The sequence below is a fragment of the Periophthalmus magnuspinnatus genome, chromosome 11 (genome assembly GCF_009829125.3).
Source record: "Periophthalmus magnuspinnatus isolate fPerMag1 chromosome 11, fPerMag1.2.pri, whole genome shotgun sequence".
Taxonomy (NCBI): Eukaryota; Metazoa; Chordata; class Actinopteri; order Gobiiformes; family Gobiidae; genus Periophthalmus; species Periophthalmus magnuspinnatus.
The window spans coordinates 9,064,831-9,081,789 of NC_047136.2; the positions used below are offsets into that span (position 1 = coordinate 9,064,831).

The window sequence follows — 16,959 nt, forward strand, 5'->3', positions numbered from 1 at the left end:
TTCCCCTGTAACAATGAGTGAAATAAGCAAACACCGCCTGCAGAGGATTTCCTGTGGCATTGCTTAACATGGGACTGTAAGGGCGGGGAGCTGCTCCCCATCCCACATAAATCCTTCAAAATAAAAGCTTCAAATGTGGATCCTTCCTGTTGTTGGACAGAGTGTCCGACTGCGTTTCCTTTAGTTTGACTGGAACCTGTTTCTTCAAACTCTTCAGACTCCGTGTACCGTGTGTAGAAACTCTAGATGTATGTGAAGTTTGGCATTTGTGGAACAAAAGATAAAGGAAAAACACTTCCAAAAATAGCTCAATATGGCACAAATCTATTGTGTATTGTCTTTGTGTTTTGTAAATGAAAACTGAACTTCTTGGTACTTTCAGTATTTATTACTTGATATTGACTTTATTTTAGTGATGCTGAAAAGGTGCTGTATTATTTTATGTGAGTTGTTCATTATGCTGGGGTTTGCACTTGGTGCCATTTATCCAATTCTATGAGAAAAACTATAAACCATATGGAAATAAAATTAAAACTACATCTGCAGTGAATTTGCACTCTCCTTTTTAGACGTGAAAATAGATAAACATAACTACATAATCAAATAGTATATTTAAAACAGCATCTCAAATACAGTCACATGACTGGGAAACATGCATAAAGGGTAATGCCACATAAGTTCTTCTTGTTTCTGGCAATCTTGACGTAGCCGTCCTCTCCATATGCTGTGCCCCAGCTATTGAGGAAACCAGAAAAAATAAAATTTTGAATCTCAAATTGTGCTCAGTCTTAACATGTATCCAGACATTTTTGTGCTGAGATGTTATCAAATTTGTTGTATTGTTCAATTCAAACCTATTTTTGACCAGCCAATAGTCCTGTCCAGCCTCTGTCCCATAGCCCACGACTAGCGCCCCATGGTTCACTGAATGGGTGCAGGATTTGTCCTTGTACACTCCTGTTAACCACAAGTCAATGCATAATTGTTCAGATCTGAGTTTTTTTTTTCCTTTTGATGCACTTACCATTTTTGTAGAAGATAAACTTGGGTTTTGAAGCATCAATAGCCACAGAAATTGGGCCAACAGTTGCAACAGCGACCTTTAAAGCATGTTCATCTCCTTTTGGTAGAAAAGTGTATCCAGAGCAGCTGCCAGCTTTATAATCTGGGTTGTACTTGCAATGACCACGCTAAGACAAAAGGAAAAAGTCAACTTGTTTATTCTCAATCAAATTTGAGAAATACAAGTATAGGACTACTTACCTTGCCGTGATAAGGGTAAGAATTATCTGTAGCGATGCCCTTGTTTCTCATGACATATTTGAATGCGTTTGACATAAAGCCTCCCTCACAGCCACGGTTACCATATTTGTTGGAGCAGTCTAGCAGGTTTTGAGTGCTCAGAGACATCAGAACCCCGGTGGACTTCTTCAGCTGCCCTTCCAGAGCTCCAGCTGCACTGAACGCCCAGCACGAACCACATGAGCCCTGCAGAAGATTTGCCAAGGACCAATGACTGGGAGGTCAAAATGATGTTGGCTGTGCTCACTCTTAAATGTGAACTATGCAACTTTATAGTAGGAAGTTTTGCCATCATCTGCAATGTTTAATGCCATACTGTGGAATATTCCAGGCAAAGCAAGAAAAGCTTCATGGAGACCAAGAGGTGGTATACCCTCCACCAAAAAAACAAAACAAAACGGTGCATAGTGCAAACATTACCCTTTCCAAATCAGACAGTTTCCATCTTTTTTTTGTGGATCAGTAGAACTGACTGTAATATATGTGTGATGTCTAAATGTGTATTTCACTACTTGACATTTGTGTCAGTATTATTTAGATAAAATTTCCTGACCTGTGTTTTAACTTCAGTCACTAGGCCCTTCTTCCGCCAGTCCACAGCTGATGGCAGAGACACATTTACCATATTGAGGTTGAATGGACCCCTCTCCAGATCTGTGGGCACTTTCAGACCAGTCAAGTTACCCATCTCCTCGATTGTCTAAAAATCAAACTGTAGGTTTAGATATCACAGGGATTCATTAGACCAGATAACAATAACACTGTTCCACTCACCAGATCTCCATAATGATTTATGCCCATGCCAAATGAGTGTAGACCCAGGGAGGTCTCCAAATTGTGCACATTAATCAACTCCAAATTGTACTCCCATATTCTCCGGCGGCCAAGCTCCTCGATCTGACAAGCAAAAGAAAACTGTGCAACTTGTCCTAAATTTTATATGAGTTTTTAAGCAAAAGTATTTTAAACTCAAAATGTCTACCTGGTGAGAGTAGACCTTGCTGTGCTTCTTCTTCCACAGGTTCCAGTGCTTGTCTAGATTCACATTGACAATGGCTGATGAAAATCCAAACCACATGAATATAAAAAAAAGCAGGAGTTGAAACATTTTGCAGTAAAAACCAGTGGTTACTATTGTGAGGGAACGTGTGAACTGTTTCAGACTGAGGGGCACATATATTTTCTGATTTCTTAGTGCGCACCTCACCAGCTGAAGTCAATGAGGATAACGAGTGAGGTGTTCAAGCAACAAGTGGGAATGAAAGATTTATATTTTTATTTAGGAATCATTAATACACTCTTTTGGGGGAGAAATGTCATTATATTCCATTATGTTTTTATAGGGATTAAAAATAATGGAATATAATGACATCTGCACCCCTAAATGAGTCTTTATTATTATATCTCAGCATCACTTTTTCAATAGCAACAAGTCCCTACACCTCAGCTGCTTTTCTGCCCCTGAAACAACTAAAAATACAATAAAATACACACAATGTTAATAAGGAGTGCTCATCAACATCTCTCTTTTAATCAGTTTATTTACAAAAATTAGCACAAAAAAAGATTGAAAGAAAACACCACAAACATTTAAAACTTTAAAAACACAAATAAAACATATACAGCATAAGAATGTATACATGAACCCTTGTCAAAAAATATTGCAAATATTTAAGATTTAAATGCTCATTTATTATTCTTAAATTGTGGGATACACAGCGAAGGTTGCGATGCCACAAGCATTTTTCTTATTACGGGCAATGCGGATGAATCCACCTTCTCCCCATGACGCTCCCCAACTGAAATTACAAAGGCATTTTTAACATAAACAACTATTTATTCACACTACTCTTCTCATTCATTCATTCATTCTTACCTGTTTTTGACCAGCCAGTAGTCTTCTCCCTTATCTGTGCCATAGCCAACGACAAGAACTGCATGGTTTATTAAATTTGGGTTGCATTTGGGATCATTGTACACACCTGAAAGAAGGACAGTTTAGTTTATTCATTAGTTTTATATCAGTGATATAATATAATCTCATATCCACTAATCAGGCATTACATTATAGCCACTGACAAAGAAGAAAGCAGAATCTTCTTGGTGACTGGGATGTGTCAGGTAGCAAGATAATGTAGTTTTTACCCCCAGAGCTGGTGTGAAACACTATGGCAATGTGAGTTTTAGTCAGTGTTTTGTTAAGTTTATTTCTAGTTTCTTGCCTGCAGTGGTGAAGATCTACAAAATGAAATGCATTAATTATTTATGTATTTAAATTTATAGTCTGTGCCTTAGCCTCTATTAGACGGGCCAAAAGAATGGAGGTAAAGAACCACTGAATACATTTTCAGAGCCTCACAACGCTGAGGCCGACACACACCCTGGGCTATTGTGTAGTACTGCAACAAAATAATACATACAATGTAAATTTGTTGCCTAGTTGCTGTGTATCTAACATGACACTGATCTACCTCTTTTGTACAGATGAAAAGATGGCAGCATTGCATTCACAGCCACAGCCACTGGTCCCACATTGGCCACTACAGATGCCAATATGTTCTCATCTCCTCGAGGAAGGATGTGGAAGCTTGAACAGTGGCCTGCCTTCCCTTTCACAGAATAGCGACAGATCCCATTCTGAAAATGGCAGATTGATTAGATCCAGTTTCAAGGTAAACAAACGTGTTGTGAATTCAAACGGCACCTGATGAATTATTTATCTTAAAACACTGAATATGAGCAGTGTGAAGAGCTGATGCAAATAGTGTAAGGTATAAAAACATATTTCACACATTTTATACAAAGAAGGAACAGACAGACAATATACGGGTGTTTCCTTGTCATAAGTCACCAGTGCTTGAGAAAAGGAACTTCTAATACTTTACATTTAAAGTTCACATTTTCACATTCACTTTCATGTCATTTCTATGATTTATATTGTTAGGTCAGCAAATTATTAAAACAAAGAGATAAATCTATAAATTAAACATGCACTATGTAACTTTTCTGGTGGAGGGTCCCTCTCTTGTTTATCACCATGGTGGCTTTCCATTCCCACATTATGGCTGGCATTAAGAGTAGCTATCTCCATGGAGACAACCAGATGGCGCCAAGAGGCCAAGTAACAGGTGATTTGTGGAGAGGTGATTCTACATAGATACGTTATAATGCCATATTGTGGGCCATAGTTATTACTTTTTCAAATCTCATCCAGTTTTAAAGTGCATACAGTGAGTCTAACCTTGTGTTCATAGGGGTAGAACTGCTCTGAGTCAACGCCTTGGTTGCGAATGATATAACTGTAGGATTTGGAGATGTAACCTCCTTTACAGCCGTGGTTCCCGTCCATCACGCTGCAGTCCACCAGGTTCTGAGGACTGAGCTGCACCAGGACCCCAGTGCGTTTACTCATCTGCCCCTCCAGAGCCCCCACAGAACTGAAGGCCCAGCACGACCCACACATGCCCTAAAAAAACAGTTACTTTTAAAGACCTTTGGACAGTCATAGGCATAAAATCAGATTATAAAAATAGCTACTTGTAATAAGAATTGTTAAACTGAAATAGTACCTCATAAAACTATAGAAATTTAAGTAATAAAAAAAGTCTGAAAAATATGTTTTTGAAAAAGTGCTGATTCTAACTTTTCTGTGAGAGGGTTTGTCATCTGCTTTGCCTGGAATGTTCCATGATATAGCAGTAAACTAATCTTATCTATCATGCATTTATTCAATTATAGGTGCTGTATTGCCTTGAGAAACATGTTTTTTTCTCGTGTGGGCTTGCCTTTCCATATATCTGATCTTTAACTTGGCCTAGTGGAGATATATAGCCTGCATTTACAAAAACAATCCATTCCTCGAAGTTAGAATCAACACTTTTTAGAAGAACATATTTTTCAGAATTGTTTTGTTGGTGTTTTTTATTGTTTTACCTTTTTTTTCTTTAAACCTTTTTAATACAATTTAACTGTTTTTAGGTAGAATTAGTCATTTTTGTTATGTAAGGTCTGGGGGTGAACATAGACAAGTTTAACTGTGGCCATCTTAAATGTGCTATAAAAATAAAGTTGACTTCACTTATGTTTGATTATTTGATCTGGTCCTTGTCATAATATAATTCAAGTGGTTTATTTATTAAGTGTAACAGATGTGCACTATTTAACGTGTCTCTTTGTATTTTACTTGGTTTTGCACAGAGCTGACGAGGCCCTTCTTCCTCCAGTCCACAGTTTGGGGAATGTTCAAATCAGACAAATTCTTCAAAGTGACATTTCTGACTGCGTTCAGCTTCTCCGGCCTCAGTCCGTTTAACTTGTCGTTCACTTCGTCGGCTGTCTGATGAGAAGAGGAGATGGAAGAGTCATTGTATTTCAGTGAGTACAGACATAATGAGAATCTTCTGCCCACGCGCCTTGCCTTAGCTGTTTGACACCAGTCAGCTTCATAAAACAACCACTACATCCTGTGTGTATGTTATCAACAGTCAACTTCCCCTTTGAAGCTCATTTGGGGAGAGTCAACAGGAAGTAAGAGGCTGAGACCACATAATGAGACATGTTCTACAATAATGTTTTATATAACATCTGCATATGTACTGTATTGCATTATTTTAGACGTACTCCAAAACCTGCTGGTCTCCATGGAAATAATTTTGCTTTCCTTGGGCTATGCCACAGTGTGACATAAATACAAGTTATTTATCTCCATGGAGACAAAAAAGTGACACCGCCAGCCCAATTTACTGGTCAGATGTGGCGAGGCGACCCTGCTCACAAGTAATAATTTTCTCAAAGTATTTCTTTTGTAATTGAATAAATGCAAGTGTTTAATGACATACTGTGGAACACCCTCGATTACAGAACTTCCTTAATTTATTGTTTTTTTCCCACACATACATCAAATGACCAATGGATGACCCTTTCTATATTGGCACAGTTAATCAGATTGACAGAGAGGGATTAGACAGACTTCTATATGTTGGGTTTAGATTAAGGATTTGGCTGCAGTTGAGTCCCAGATTAACCCTGTCTGCTGATTAAAAGAGCTGATTATTGACAAGAAACATCAAAAGGAATGGGTTCTTAGAGCTACAAGTAAAGACGGACAGAATGAGAATGAGAATGTTATGCATGCGGCGTCCACCAGGGGTCTCACTACAGGAAAGCTCATGAAGACTACGGTATAGGAGCAAATAATAATACAATTTTGCTCAAATATTTTACAGTAATAAGACTGTTAAGATCTATTTTGACATTTTACAGTTGGATAATGTCTATATTAGTTAAAATGTAGTTAAATAGTCATAATTAACATAAATTAACATAGAATTTAACTTTTGAAATGGCTGGTGTGGGAGTGTACAGCAGTAAAGCCATACCATATCAGCCAGGTGGTTGAGTCCCAGAGTGAAGCTGTGTTTCCCAGACGCCACTTCCTGGTTATGCCTCCAAATCTGTTCCAAGTTCTTCTCCCATAATGCCCTCCTGAAGCTCACCTCAGTCTGATAAGCAAACAGACAGAAAATATATTGTTCTGTTGCACCATTTCAGTTGTATAAAGCTATAATTTCTGTTTATACCTTATTCTCATAGACTTTCTCATGTTTGATCCTCCATTCTTTCCAGGCTCGGTTTAAGGTAAATGAAGAATGGCAAATAGGGAAGGCAACAAACAACAGCAAATAGAAAACAGCCATCCTGTATGGACAAAACAAAAAAGTACATTTGGGAAAAGTTTAGCAGCATGTTTCACCAAATCGTAATTTTTTTAAAAATATTATTATTTATTTGAATAGGGACAGATACAACAAGCAAAGATTAACAATTAAAGTAATCTGATGCAGGTATCACAGTGTATATAGGCTAATTTGCAACACCAGACCCCGATAAAGGCTTTTAAAACTGTTCAAATTTCACTGTAGAGAAAGCAATAGATACAGTGGATTTGTGAAGAGAATCAAATATCAAAATATTGCACCCCCCTCCTCAAGCTTATACTCTCTTTCACACACACAGTTTACAAATGCTGACACTGTTGTTGCTGCAGAAGCCAAGACGTAGTTCAGGTTAAACTGTTCGTGCATCTATATCTGTGGACATAATGTGCTTTAATTTCATAAAACTGATCACACATTTTTGACACACCCCCAAATTTAGGTCAGACTTGTACTGCCTCGGCCATCAAACAAACTTGAAACGCTACTCAGTATTCACTATTCATTTTTATAATTCACTAAATTATAAAAATAAAACAAAAACTTGCATTAGCGATCTAAAGCAATACACATTCAAGTTTTGAGCAATCATTTCACCCCTATTATTATGTGTTTCAATGGTCAGCTAGAGCCTATATGAAAAGTACAGTTCTTCTTAATTACAAACTCAGCCTTACCTTGTTCATGTCCTGTAGCAAAGTGTCCTCAGGTTCCTGCTGCAGAGGTCCTAACTGCAGAAAGAGGAAGTCATGTTTTTGAGTGTTGAGATGCAGCATTCAAGTTTGTCACAAGAAACTAATTTGCCGTCTGCCCTCTAAAGCCCGAAATACTCTTGTAGCAGACCAACTCAGACAGACGTGACACGAACACTAGGCTAGGTGCAGCTTTTAATATCATATCTTAAAATATAGTTTAATTTGACTGTGCACGCTCTCAAATAATGTGGGTGGAAAGTGTAACCTGTGGTATATCTGATGCCATTTCCAGTTATTTCTTCAAACAAGTTTCCTATTGCTGCAAAACTGTGTTGAAAAATATTTGTCAATACATGTGGCAATAGCCGCTTTATACATATTTAGTTTGAAAACTGTAGTTACAATGGAAATGACTTAAGTAAATTAGAGAGAAAGATCACAAATAAATAAGCTATTATTATTATTATTATTATTATTATTATTATTATTATTATTATTATTATTATTATTATTATTATTATTATTATTATTTTATGTATTTATTTATTTTATACTTTATTCAAATTATCAAGAGTACACCTCCACAGATCACAACATTTCTAATCCTACTGTTTCTACAAGGTATTATAACATACTTTTTTTTTTTTTTTTTTTTTTAAAGAGAACCAAAGTGAACAATAATAGATAACATTGTAGCATGAGTGTAAAAGATCCTGTCATTTCATCTCTTACCAGGGCACACTTTTACAAGATAAGGAAGAGAAAAATTAAATAAATGACTAAATAGAAAATTCAAGGCTTCACGGGCATCCTCAGTCAGCCCTACACAAAGCCTGATCTACTTTGTTTTGTGGGCACTCTTTCCGAATCTTATTAAATTTATCCACTTCCAACCAAACAGATGCAGTCACTTTCTCCATATTATAGATTTTAAGTATAACATCTACCCATTCTTCCAACTTAGGAACCAAATCTGTTCCCCATTCTTGCTTTTTTACAAGCCAATAGCATTATTCTCGTCATTTTATAATCTTCATATCTTCTTAAATTCAATATTTCAGTCTTTCCTAGATACAGAATTTCAAAATTTAAGGGAATTTTAATATTCAATACTATGACATTTCTTATGTCAGACCCATACTGGATTATTGAGGGGCAACCCCAAAAGATGTGGAAGTGATCTGGTTTATTGGCACCACAAGACCTCCAACATTTTGTATCTGCATACTCACTCTGTGCCAGGGTTAGGAAAAACTAAATTAAAATTATATTCTTCCATCCATACTCCCTCCAAAACCAAGAGCTGGTGGTTTTCCATTGATAAGAACTTATTTGTTCCCATTCCACTCCTAAAATTTTAATGTTTGCTTCCCTTTCCCATCTTTCCTTCACATGGTGTCCACTTTTAAATCCTATAATGCTGTGCACAATTTTGAAAAAAACTTTACTACTTAACTCAGATTTAGAAGCATCTAGGATCATTTTCAGAATATCCACATTTTTTTGTTCTTGCTTTAGATAATGCCTTAGCTGTTGTTGTTGTTGTTATTATTATTATTATTATTATTATTATTATTATTATTATTATTATTATTATTATTATTATTATTATTATTATTATTATTATTATTAGTAGTAGTAGTAGTAGTAGTAGTAGTAGTAGTAGTAGTAGTAGTAGTAGTAGTAGTAGTAGTAGTAGTATCATTATCATTATTATCATCCTTATTTTATCTGATTGTTTCTTGCATACATTTCTCCCTGCTCCACAATAGCAGTAGAGTCTTGTAGTGAGTATTTTGGGAGCACAGTGGATGTCCCTGAGTGGAGGTGCCTCTTACGACACAGTGTTAATGAACAGAGCGGGTGTGTTATGCAAGCCCTTTGGCAGCCCCTGCTTTTGGCTCTTTTGTGGGTGCTCTTTTCTTTTCCTGAGCCCGGGTTTGGCCTGAGATCTGCTGATGGAGGCAGGTTCAGAGGAGCAGATGGTGAGATCCTGAATCAGCGTGGCCTTTCTCATGTGGGGAGCACTTCATATGATGTCGTCACGTTTTCTGACGCTTCAGTGTGGTTATTAAAGGTGTACTGTGTAACTGTATGTTGGCTCATGGAAATGCTATTACTTTACCCAGAATGTACAGTATTGTTTAAACTTTTGTATAATTTATTCAAATACAGGTGCTTTTATTGCCAAAAAATACAGGCAAATACAGGCAAAACCATTACATCAGCAAGGAGAATAGACGGTTTTGAACCCTCAAACTACAAGCTTATTGTCCCTTTAAAATCGGGATGATAATCAGTGGTGGATGAAGTACTAAATTTTGTTACTTAAGCAAAAGTACAGAGGTAACAAGGTATGTACTCAGCGAACAAATCGAAATTACTTAAGAGCACTAGAAACCCTTTCCTTCGGAATACATTGTCGGTTTGGCACTCCTCTTTGGCATATTTGGAGGAAAGCACCAAAATCTCTCAATTCTCTCCCATCTTTGGGAATGATGAATTTGTTCCTGGTAGATCAGACTCTGGGTTTAAAATCTGTATGTATATATATATATAACTATTATTGTTATTTAATTTCTATCTGCCTCTCTCCTCCACATTGTTTTTTATTTATAATTTACTATTATTAATAATAATTACACTTGTAATGCACTTTACAGGCTTGTCAAAGCCTCTCAAAGCGCTACACTATAGTCATTATTCATTCATTTCCACACTTGGTGATGGTAAGCTACTATTGTAGCCCTGCCCTGGGGAGCATCGGCCCCTCCGACCACCACCTATCATTCACGCACACACCACTTTCACACTAGGCAATGTGGGTGAAGTGTCTTGCCTAAGGACACAACGACAGAACTTGGTCTGAGCGGGACTCGATCCTCCAACCTTCGGGTTGGGGGACCAACACTCTAACCACTGAGCCACTGTCACCCCCAATTATCATTATATTATTATTATTATCATTATTCTAACTACTAATACAACTTTTTCTGTTTCATACCACCCTTGTTATTACTGTTTATGTTCTTTGTCTAAGTGCCTTGTTTTTTTGTTTTGTTTTGTTTTGTTTTTTTCTTGTTCAAATGAAAATTGAAAGTCTTAATAAACACATGTTTAAAAAAAAAAGTACAGAGGTGAAAAGTTACTTAAGTAAAAGTAAAAGTATCACATAAAAAGTAAGTACCCGTTTAAAGAGTACTTTTAGAGTAAAAAGTAAAAGTATTTCACAGAAGTGTTGTTAATTTGATAAAGTGTTAAATGTAGTGATATTGATTAAAAATGGTACAGAAGCAATACAAAATTATTTTTTTCATTTTTCTTATGAATTTTGTGTATTTATTTTTGTTTGCTAAAAGCCGAAGCTTGAACTCAAAAACTTTAGTCAGGATGTTACCAAGAACATGGCAAAAATAACCCCTCAAATCATATGAGAAGTATCTTTTACTTTTCAGTCCTGCTAAAAAATACAGTGGATAAACATATACACACACCTGCTCTCAAATGTAGTGAAGTAAAAGTACAAAGTATCCACTGTAAAATTTACTTATGCAAAGTACAGATATCTAAAAATTCTATTAAAAAATTTCTACTTAAGTACTTTACAACTTGTACTTCGTTACCTTCCACCATGATGACAATGCTGTGAATAGGACAACAGTACCATATTCAGGATAGGGCATCACTAAAGAGGAGATACAAACTTTCAGCAGGAGAGGAGCAGTGCATTAATCCAAGTAAGGTCACTGCAAAAAGATAAAAAATATATAAATAACAAGAAAAGGGACTTGCAGAAAGGCTTAACACAACTTCACATTTCACATTGACTGAAGAGGCTGTATGTGTGAAGTGTCTTGTTCAAAGACACAACAACAGAAGTGCTTTAAAAGAGGTTTGCACTGCCAACTCTTCACTCAGTTCACTCATTATCCTATGCATTGGTGTCAGAGTGATGAAAAATCTGCCATGCAGCTAACACATCCAGTGATGAAAAGTACTTATGAATATTAAGTAAATACACTGAATATGACATTACAAAAACAGAAATTGCAAAACATTTTGAGTTAAATATAATCAAAGTTCACCCGTCAACCCTCGATAGCCGACTACTTTATTCCTAAGTGTTGCTTTAAATCATTCCCATCTGGTGTTTGCTCCTAAATCTCTATATTTGGCTGACCTGTGGCTACATCCTGTCGCCCAGAGCAGTGTTTGGAAAAGATCCATGAGACAGCGCTTATAATCCCTCCAGTGAGCAGCGAGGCTCCCATCCACACATAAGAGGGGACCAGAGGATACTGTATGTCCTGAATAGAAAGTTTTATATCTTAGGTTTGATGTTTAAATCTTACAAGAAGGACTTTTTCCACAGGTGAGTTTTTCTTTTTCAAAAGCTGATTGCATGAAATTGTCCCATTTTTTCTTCAATAGCTGGAGCTGTCAATAACTGTAATTCATTCAATTTTTGTTTTCACAATGTTCTGGTTCTAGCTTGAGTGCTCATGGGGAGTCCTGAACAAGTCTATCATTTACAACTTTTGGGATGAGCTGTCATCACCCTCAGTCACTGCGGCTGTGTACTCATGTCTCCAAGCAACTGACAAACCATTACCTGTTTAGGACCACAGTTAAAACAGTAAGTAAATACTCAATAAGTCAAAACAGGTTATAGGATGTAATATAATTAGTAACCTTGCTTTTGTGCTGCAACCTAAATCATATTGTGCAGAACTGTAGAATTTATATTTAAGTTTAAATCATTTTAAACTGGTTCAAGATGCATCAGTCTGCACCAGGGCAGCTGTGGCTTCATTGGTAGCTTATATTGGTTTCTGTTCAGTTGCATAAAGAACAGGCGCAGCGGCACAGGAATCGTTCTGTAGATCTTTATTGTCAGTTACAGCAATACAGTCGGCTAAAAGGCAGCATCCAGCAAAATTGAAAGTAGAGTCTAAAGTGGAGTCAAGTGAGAGGAGTCTAACAAAATGAGATTGCACCTGTGTTTTATAACCTTCCCAAAGTTGGGGTCACACATTCCTGTATGAAAGGAGGCAACAGATGAGAAATGTGGCCTTAACCAAAATGACCATGATGTAGCTGCTATCCTCCCTTAGTGTGATATATGGCCGCTGCTGCGTGGGAAACAGAACGTTTGTAAGAAACTAAGCAATGTATTAAATTTTTATATTGTCCACACTTGCCACCACCAAGTATGGAGTGAATCAATAATTCATTGTAAAGCATTTTGAGCATCCTGAAAGGCACTGTATTATGTTATTTATATATTGTTTTTTAATATGTATTATAGTTATTTCATATGGACACAGAAATTTCATTGGATTTAAGACGTAAGGTATATTATACATAAATCCATGAAGTAGGAGGTGTTATTTATAGAGAAGTAAAAGATTTGTGTGCCCAGTGGTATAAAACTGCTATATATTTGAGAGAATTTGCCATAGAAGACAATATCCAGGTGAAGCTTTTATATAATTTATGCCTTTAGTAGTAAAATTTAATCTGTACAGTAAAAATGTAATCTGCACAACAACAAATATTTGTTGTATTGTTGTCAACAGAAAATGTGAATAATAGTGTTATTTTGTGTCTTCGCCACATGCTCAGCGCTACACACGTCTGAAGGTGGCATCCCACTCCAAAGCGTTTCCTTTTATATCACTGTGTATGTGAACTCTGTGCTGATGATGACACATTTTCATGAACTGATGATGTTGTTGTCACTTCATTAGAGCCACAGTTGGTCTGCTTCCTCTCAGTTGGCTCTGTACGATGACAGAGGGATGTGTGTGTTTCTTCATAAACAAGCAAGAACTGACTTATTTTAGGGATTTTATCACATGAAAAACTCATTGTGAATTTACACAAATGCCAGGCATCACACAGTGGCGCTAGTAACCAGGCTGCTTGACAAATAGTTTTCCTTTTGCTGCCCTCTACTGGTTATTATAATGTATAGACACGCAAACTAAAGATTATGTTGAACACTATGATGTTCAATTATTTAGGTATTTAGAATAAGTGTCATTTTTTTTTTCTTCCTGGGACCTCGTTCTTAACTCAGCAGAGTCTTAGCTCACAGTTGAGAATACTATAGATAATTATATTATATAATATTAATTGCACAATTTGATGGGAAGTCACTTGATCTTTATGGTTATGTATTGTTGGTGAATCTAGAATTGCACAAATGCCCTTTTATTAATAGCAGTAATATACAATTACAATATTAGCACATTATATGATGTGTTTACCTCACGGGAAATTGCCGACTCCCTGTTGCTTCTGTTTATTAGTCTCACCATGGAGCAGGTTCAGTTTATAACAGGGGACTAAGCATAGCACTATGATGAGGTTACCTGAGGACAGAGCGAGCACTAAGCTTTAGCTAAAGCTAAAGGAGGTGATTAGAATTAAGTTATTTTATTGATTTACTCAACACTGGTTTTGAAAGAGACCAAATGCAATCAATACACACTGATTTTGAGTGGCTAAATATTTCTGAGCTGGACCAAAAAAAAAAAAAAAAAAGAACAGAACAGAACAAAGCATGTAAATTTGAATCAAACTAATAAAAGTTATTGTAATTGTGTAAATCCTTAGACATGGTATTTTGGTTGTTTTTTTTTTTTGTTTAATTGAGATGCAAAGCCCTTACATGTCGAATCTTTTTAGATCCATTATTATCCATTATTATTTCAATGTTGTGCAATGGGAATGCAAAAAAAATAAAACATTGAATTTCAGTAGTGATTTTCTGAAATATATCCATGAGTTTTGGAATGATAAAATGATTGGGACACTTGCTATAGAAATGAGTCAAGTCAAAAAAATCTTTTATATTGTGAAAAGACCTCAAAATGACAAACAAAACAGGAAACTGAAACCCATAAATAAGGTGTTGTTATGTTGTTCTGTCTTTCTTCCATACAGGATTTAAGAAACAACACCCTTTAACTGTGTGCGTATGGTGATGAAAAACTACTTCTGTTCAACCATCGGGTGAGTATACCCACTAGCCTATTTATTTCTATTTAACTCTATACCAGGTGCATTTCTATTACAAACTATAATCCTAATCTTGCCCCACATATTGACTAGTGTGATACCATTTACCATATTGTTTGAAAGCCTCTCTCTCCTTGTCTCCTCAGCTGCCCCTCGCTGACAGATGCAGGCAGGCCTCCAGATGTTTTTGGGGATTATGCTGAACTGGGCTGCTCTATACCTGTTTGGGGCAGGTGTAGCATTATCATCTGAAATCCAGTGTCCACAGCCCTGCTTTTGCAATGCATCCGAACAAATGGTGAACTGTACTTTCATCCAGCTAACCACAATCCCAAACAACCTGCCTTTGAATGCCAAATCAGTCAGTTTAACCCACAACAAAATAAGATCCCTAGGTAGTCAACAGTTTCAAGGCTTAACACGCCTGCACGAGTTGGATCTAAGCGACAACATCCTAGCGATAATTGAAGTGCAAGCTTTTGTTGGGTTGCAAGCTCTGGTGACTCTAAAACTCGCTCGCAATCACTTGAAGATTATTCCCGTGGAGGTGTTTAGTGGCTTACCCAAACTGCAGTTACTAGATATTAGCGACAATGAGATCCTTGTGTTGTTGGCTTTTACTTTCCGTGATTTGCCTTCCCTGCGCTGTCTTAAAGCATCACAAAATGACTTGGTTTTTGTCTCCCATAATGCGTTCACAGGCCTAACAAATCTACAAGAGCTGTATCTAGATGGAGGCAATCTTACTGAAGTGCCAACTAGAGCAATAACTCAACTAGGTGAGCTAAAAACTCTAAATTTTCACCATTTTGGCCTGGTTATGTTGCCAAATTTCTCTCTCTATCCACTTGGTCATCTTAAAGAACTTTTTATTTCGCAGTGGGCCATGCTAGAAACACTTTCAGTCAATAGTCTCTTTGGTCTGAATCTTACGTCTTTAACTATCACACATTGCAACCTTAGTACTGTCCCGTACATCCCTTTGCATCATCTTGTTTATCTTGTACGCTTGGACCTTTCGTACAACCCTATAACCTATATTTACAAAAATGTTCTTGGAGGCCTACTTCGTCTACAAGAGTTTCAATTAGTAGGTGGATCCTTGCTTCACATTGAACTTGATGGGTTTAAAGGCCTTGTATATTTCAGGGTGCTAAACATATCAAGGAACTATCTCACAACACTTGAATCTGGGATTTTTCATTCAATTAATACTTTAAAAGTGCTTGGACTTGACAACAATCCGCTTGTATGCGACTGTCGTTTGCTGTGGGTGGTAAAAAGGCAATCGTACCTGAATTTTGGTGGGAATTTGCCTGTTTGTACCAAATCTAGTCAGGAGGAAGAGTTGAATTTTCTTGAATTTTCACAAGATGAGATCTCAAGACTACTGACATGTCGCCGACCTAGAATAAGACGACGTAAAAAACAGGAGGTTACTGTGGAGCAGGGGCACACAGTGATGCTTTATTGCAATGCAGAAGGTGACCCATGGCCATCTGTCACCTGGCTCAACCCCGGGCTCAGACCCTTATCGCCCATTGGAAGGCTGCGAGCTCTGCCTAATGGATCACTGGAGGTCCGCTATGCACAGCCACAAGACAGTGGCACTTATGTCTGTGTAGCATCAAACGCAGCAGGAAACGACACTCTCCGTGTCACCCTCAATGTCAGGAGCTTTCCATCATCAGCCCCTAAAAAGCTATTTCGTCTCAAGTCCTGGTTCGCTGCACCATCTGCCACTCCAGATGCCAGCACCACCCAGGACTTCCCATTTGATGTCAAAACATTACTGATAGCCACGACCATAGGCTTTCTGTCATTCTCCAGCTCCGTCTGCTTGTGTTTCATCTTTATGTTTTTCTGGAGCAAAAGTAAAGGGCAGATAAAACACACTGCCACAATAGCATATGTGCCTCGGAGCACTATGTCCAACAGTAACAGTGGGAACTGTGCTGAGACGACAGGCAGGTTTACAATGAAACTGTTATAACTTTAAATATGTGGAGATAGGAACCTCAAGTGTCCTTTAAAATGCATGAGTGACGTGTGTGCAGAAATGTAGTTGTTTAAATCATCTGAGAGTCTGTGAGAAAGATAAATAAGAGGCAATTGTAGCATATGAATCAGGGACTGTCTTTGCATGAAATGATTCCACATTGTTACAATGGTTAACCGGGAACTTAAATTAAATTTTGATTTAATTGCTGCAGAAAAACAGT

The 16,959-nt window shown here is 37.2% G+C and overlaps 3 protein-coding genes across 3 annotated transcripts; 1 reads left to right on the plus strand and 2 right to left on the minus strand.

Annotated features, from left to right (window-relative positions):
* Nucleotides 1-366: 366 nt before the first annotated feature.
* On the minus strand, nucleotides 367-2,534 carry LOC117378523 (cathepsin S-like). Its single transcript, XM_055225429.1, has 7 exons — nucleotides 2,285-2,534; nucleotides 2,077-2,199; nucleotides 1,856-2,002; nucleotides 1,264-1,488; nucleotides 1,025-1,190; nucleotides 855-957; nucleotides 367-735 (listed from the first exon to the last, which is right to left on the minus strand). Exons 1-7 carry the CDS (start codon nucleotides 2,408-2,410, stop codon nucleotides 636-638), a joined length of 990 nt encoding a protein of 329 aa, XP_055081404.1. The 5' UTR covers nucleotides 2,411-2,534; the 3' UTR covers nucleotides 367-635.
* A 405-nt stretch (nucleotides 2,535-2,939) lies between these two features.
* On the minus strand, nucleotides 2,940-7,783 carry ctss1 (cathepsin S, ortholog 1). Its single transcript, XM_055225430.1, has 8 exons — nucleotides 7,694-7,783; nucleotides 6,882-6,999; nucleotides 6,681-6,803; nucleotides 5,486-5,638; nucleotides 4,544-4,768; nucleotides 3,774-3,939; nucleotides 3,179-3,284; nucleotides 2,940-3,101 (listed from the first exon to the last, which is right to left on the minus strand). The coding sequence occupies exons 2-8, from the start codon at nucleotides 6,996-6,998 to the stop codon at nucleotides 3,002-3,004; spliced, it is 990 nt and encodes a 329-aa protein (XP_055081405.1). The 5' UTR covers nucleotide 6,999; nucleotides 7,694-7,783; the 3' UTR covers nucleotides 2,940-3,001.
* A 7,117-nt stretch (nucleotides 7,784-14,900) lies between these two features.
* On the plus strand, nucleotides 14,901-16,863 carry LOC117379149 (leucine-rich repeat and immunoglobulin-like domain-containing nogo receptor-interacting protein 1). The gene has a single exon (XM_033975873.2). The coding sequence runs from the start codon at nucleotides 14,901-14,903 to the stop codon at nucleotides 16,728-16,730; it is 1,830 nt and encodes a 609-aa protein (XP_033831764.1). The 3' UTR covers nucleotides 16,731-16,863.
* The last annotated feature ends 96 nt before the right edge of the window (nucleotides 16,864-16,959 follow it).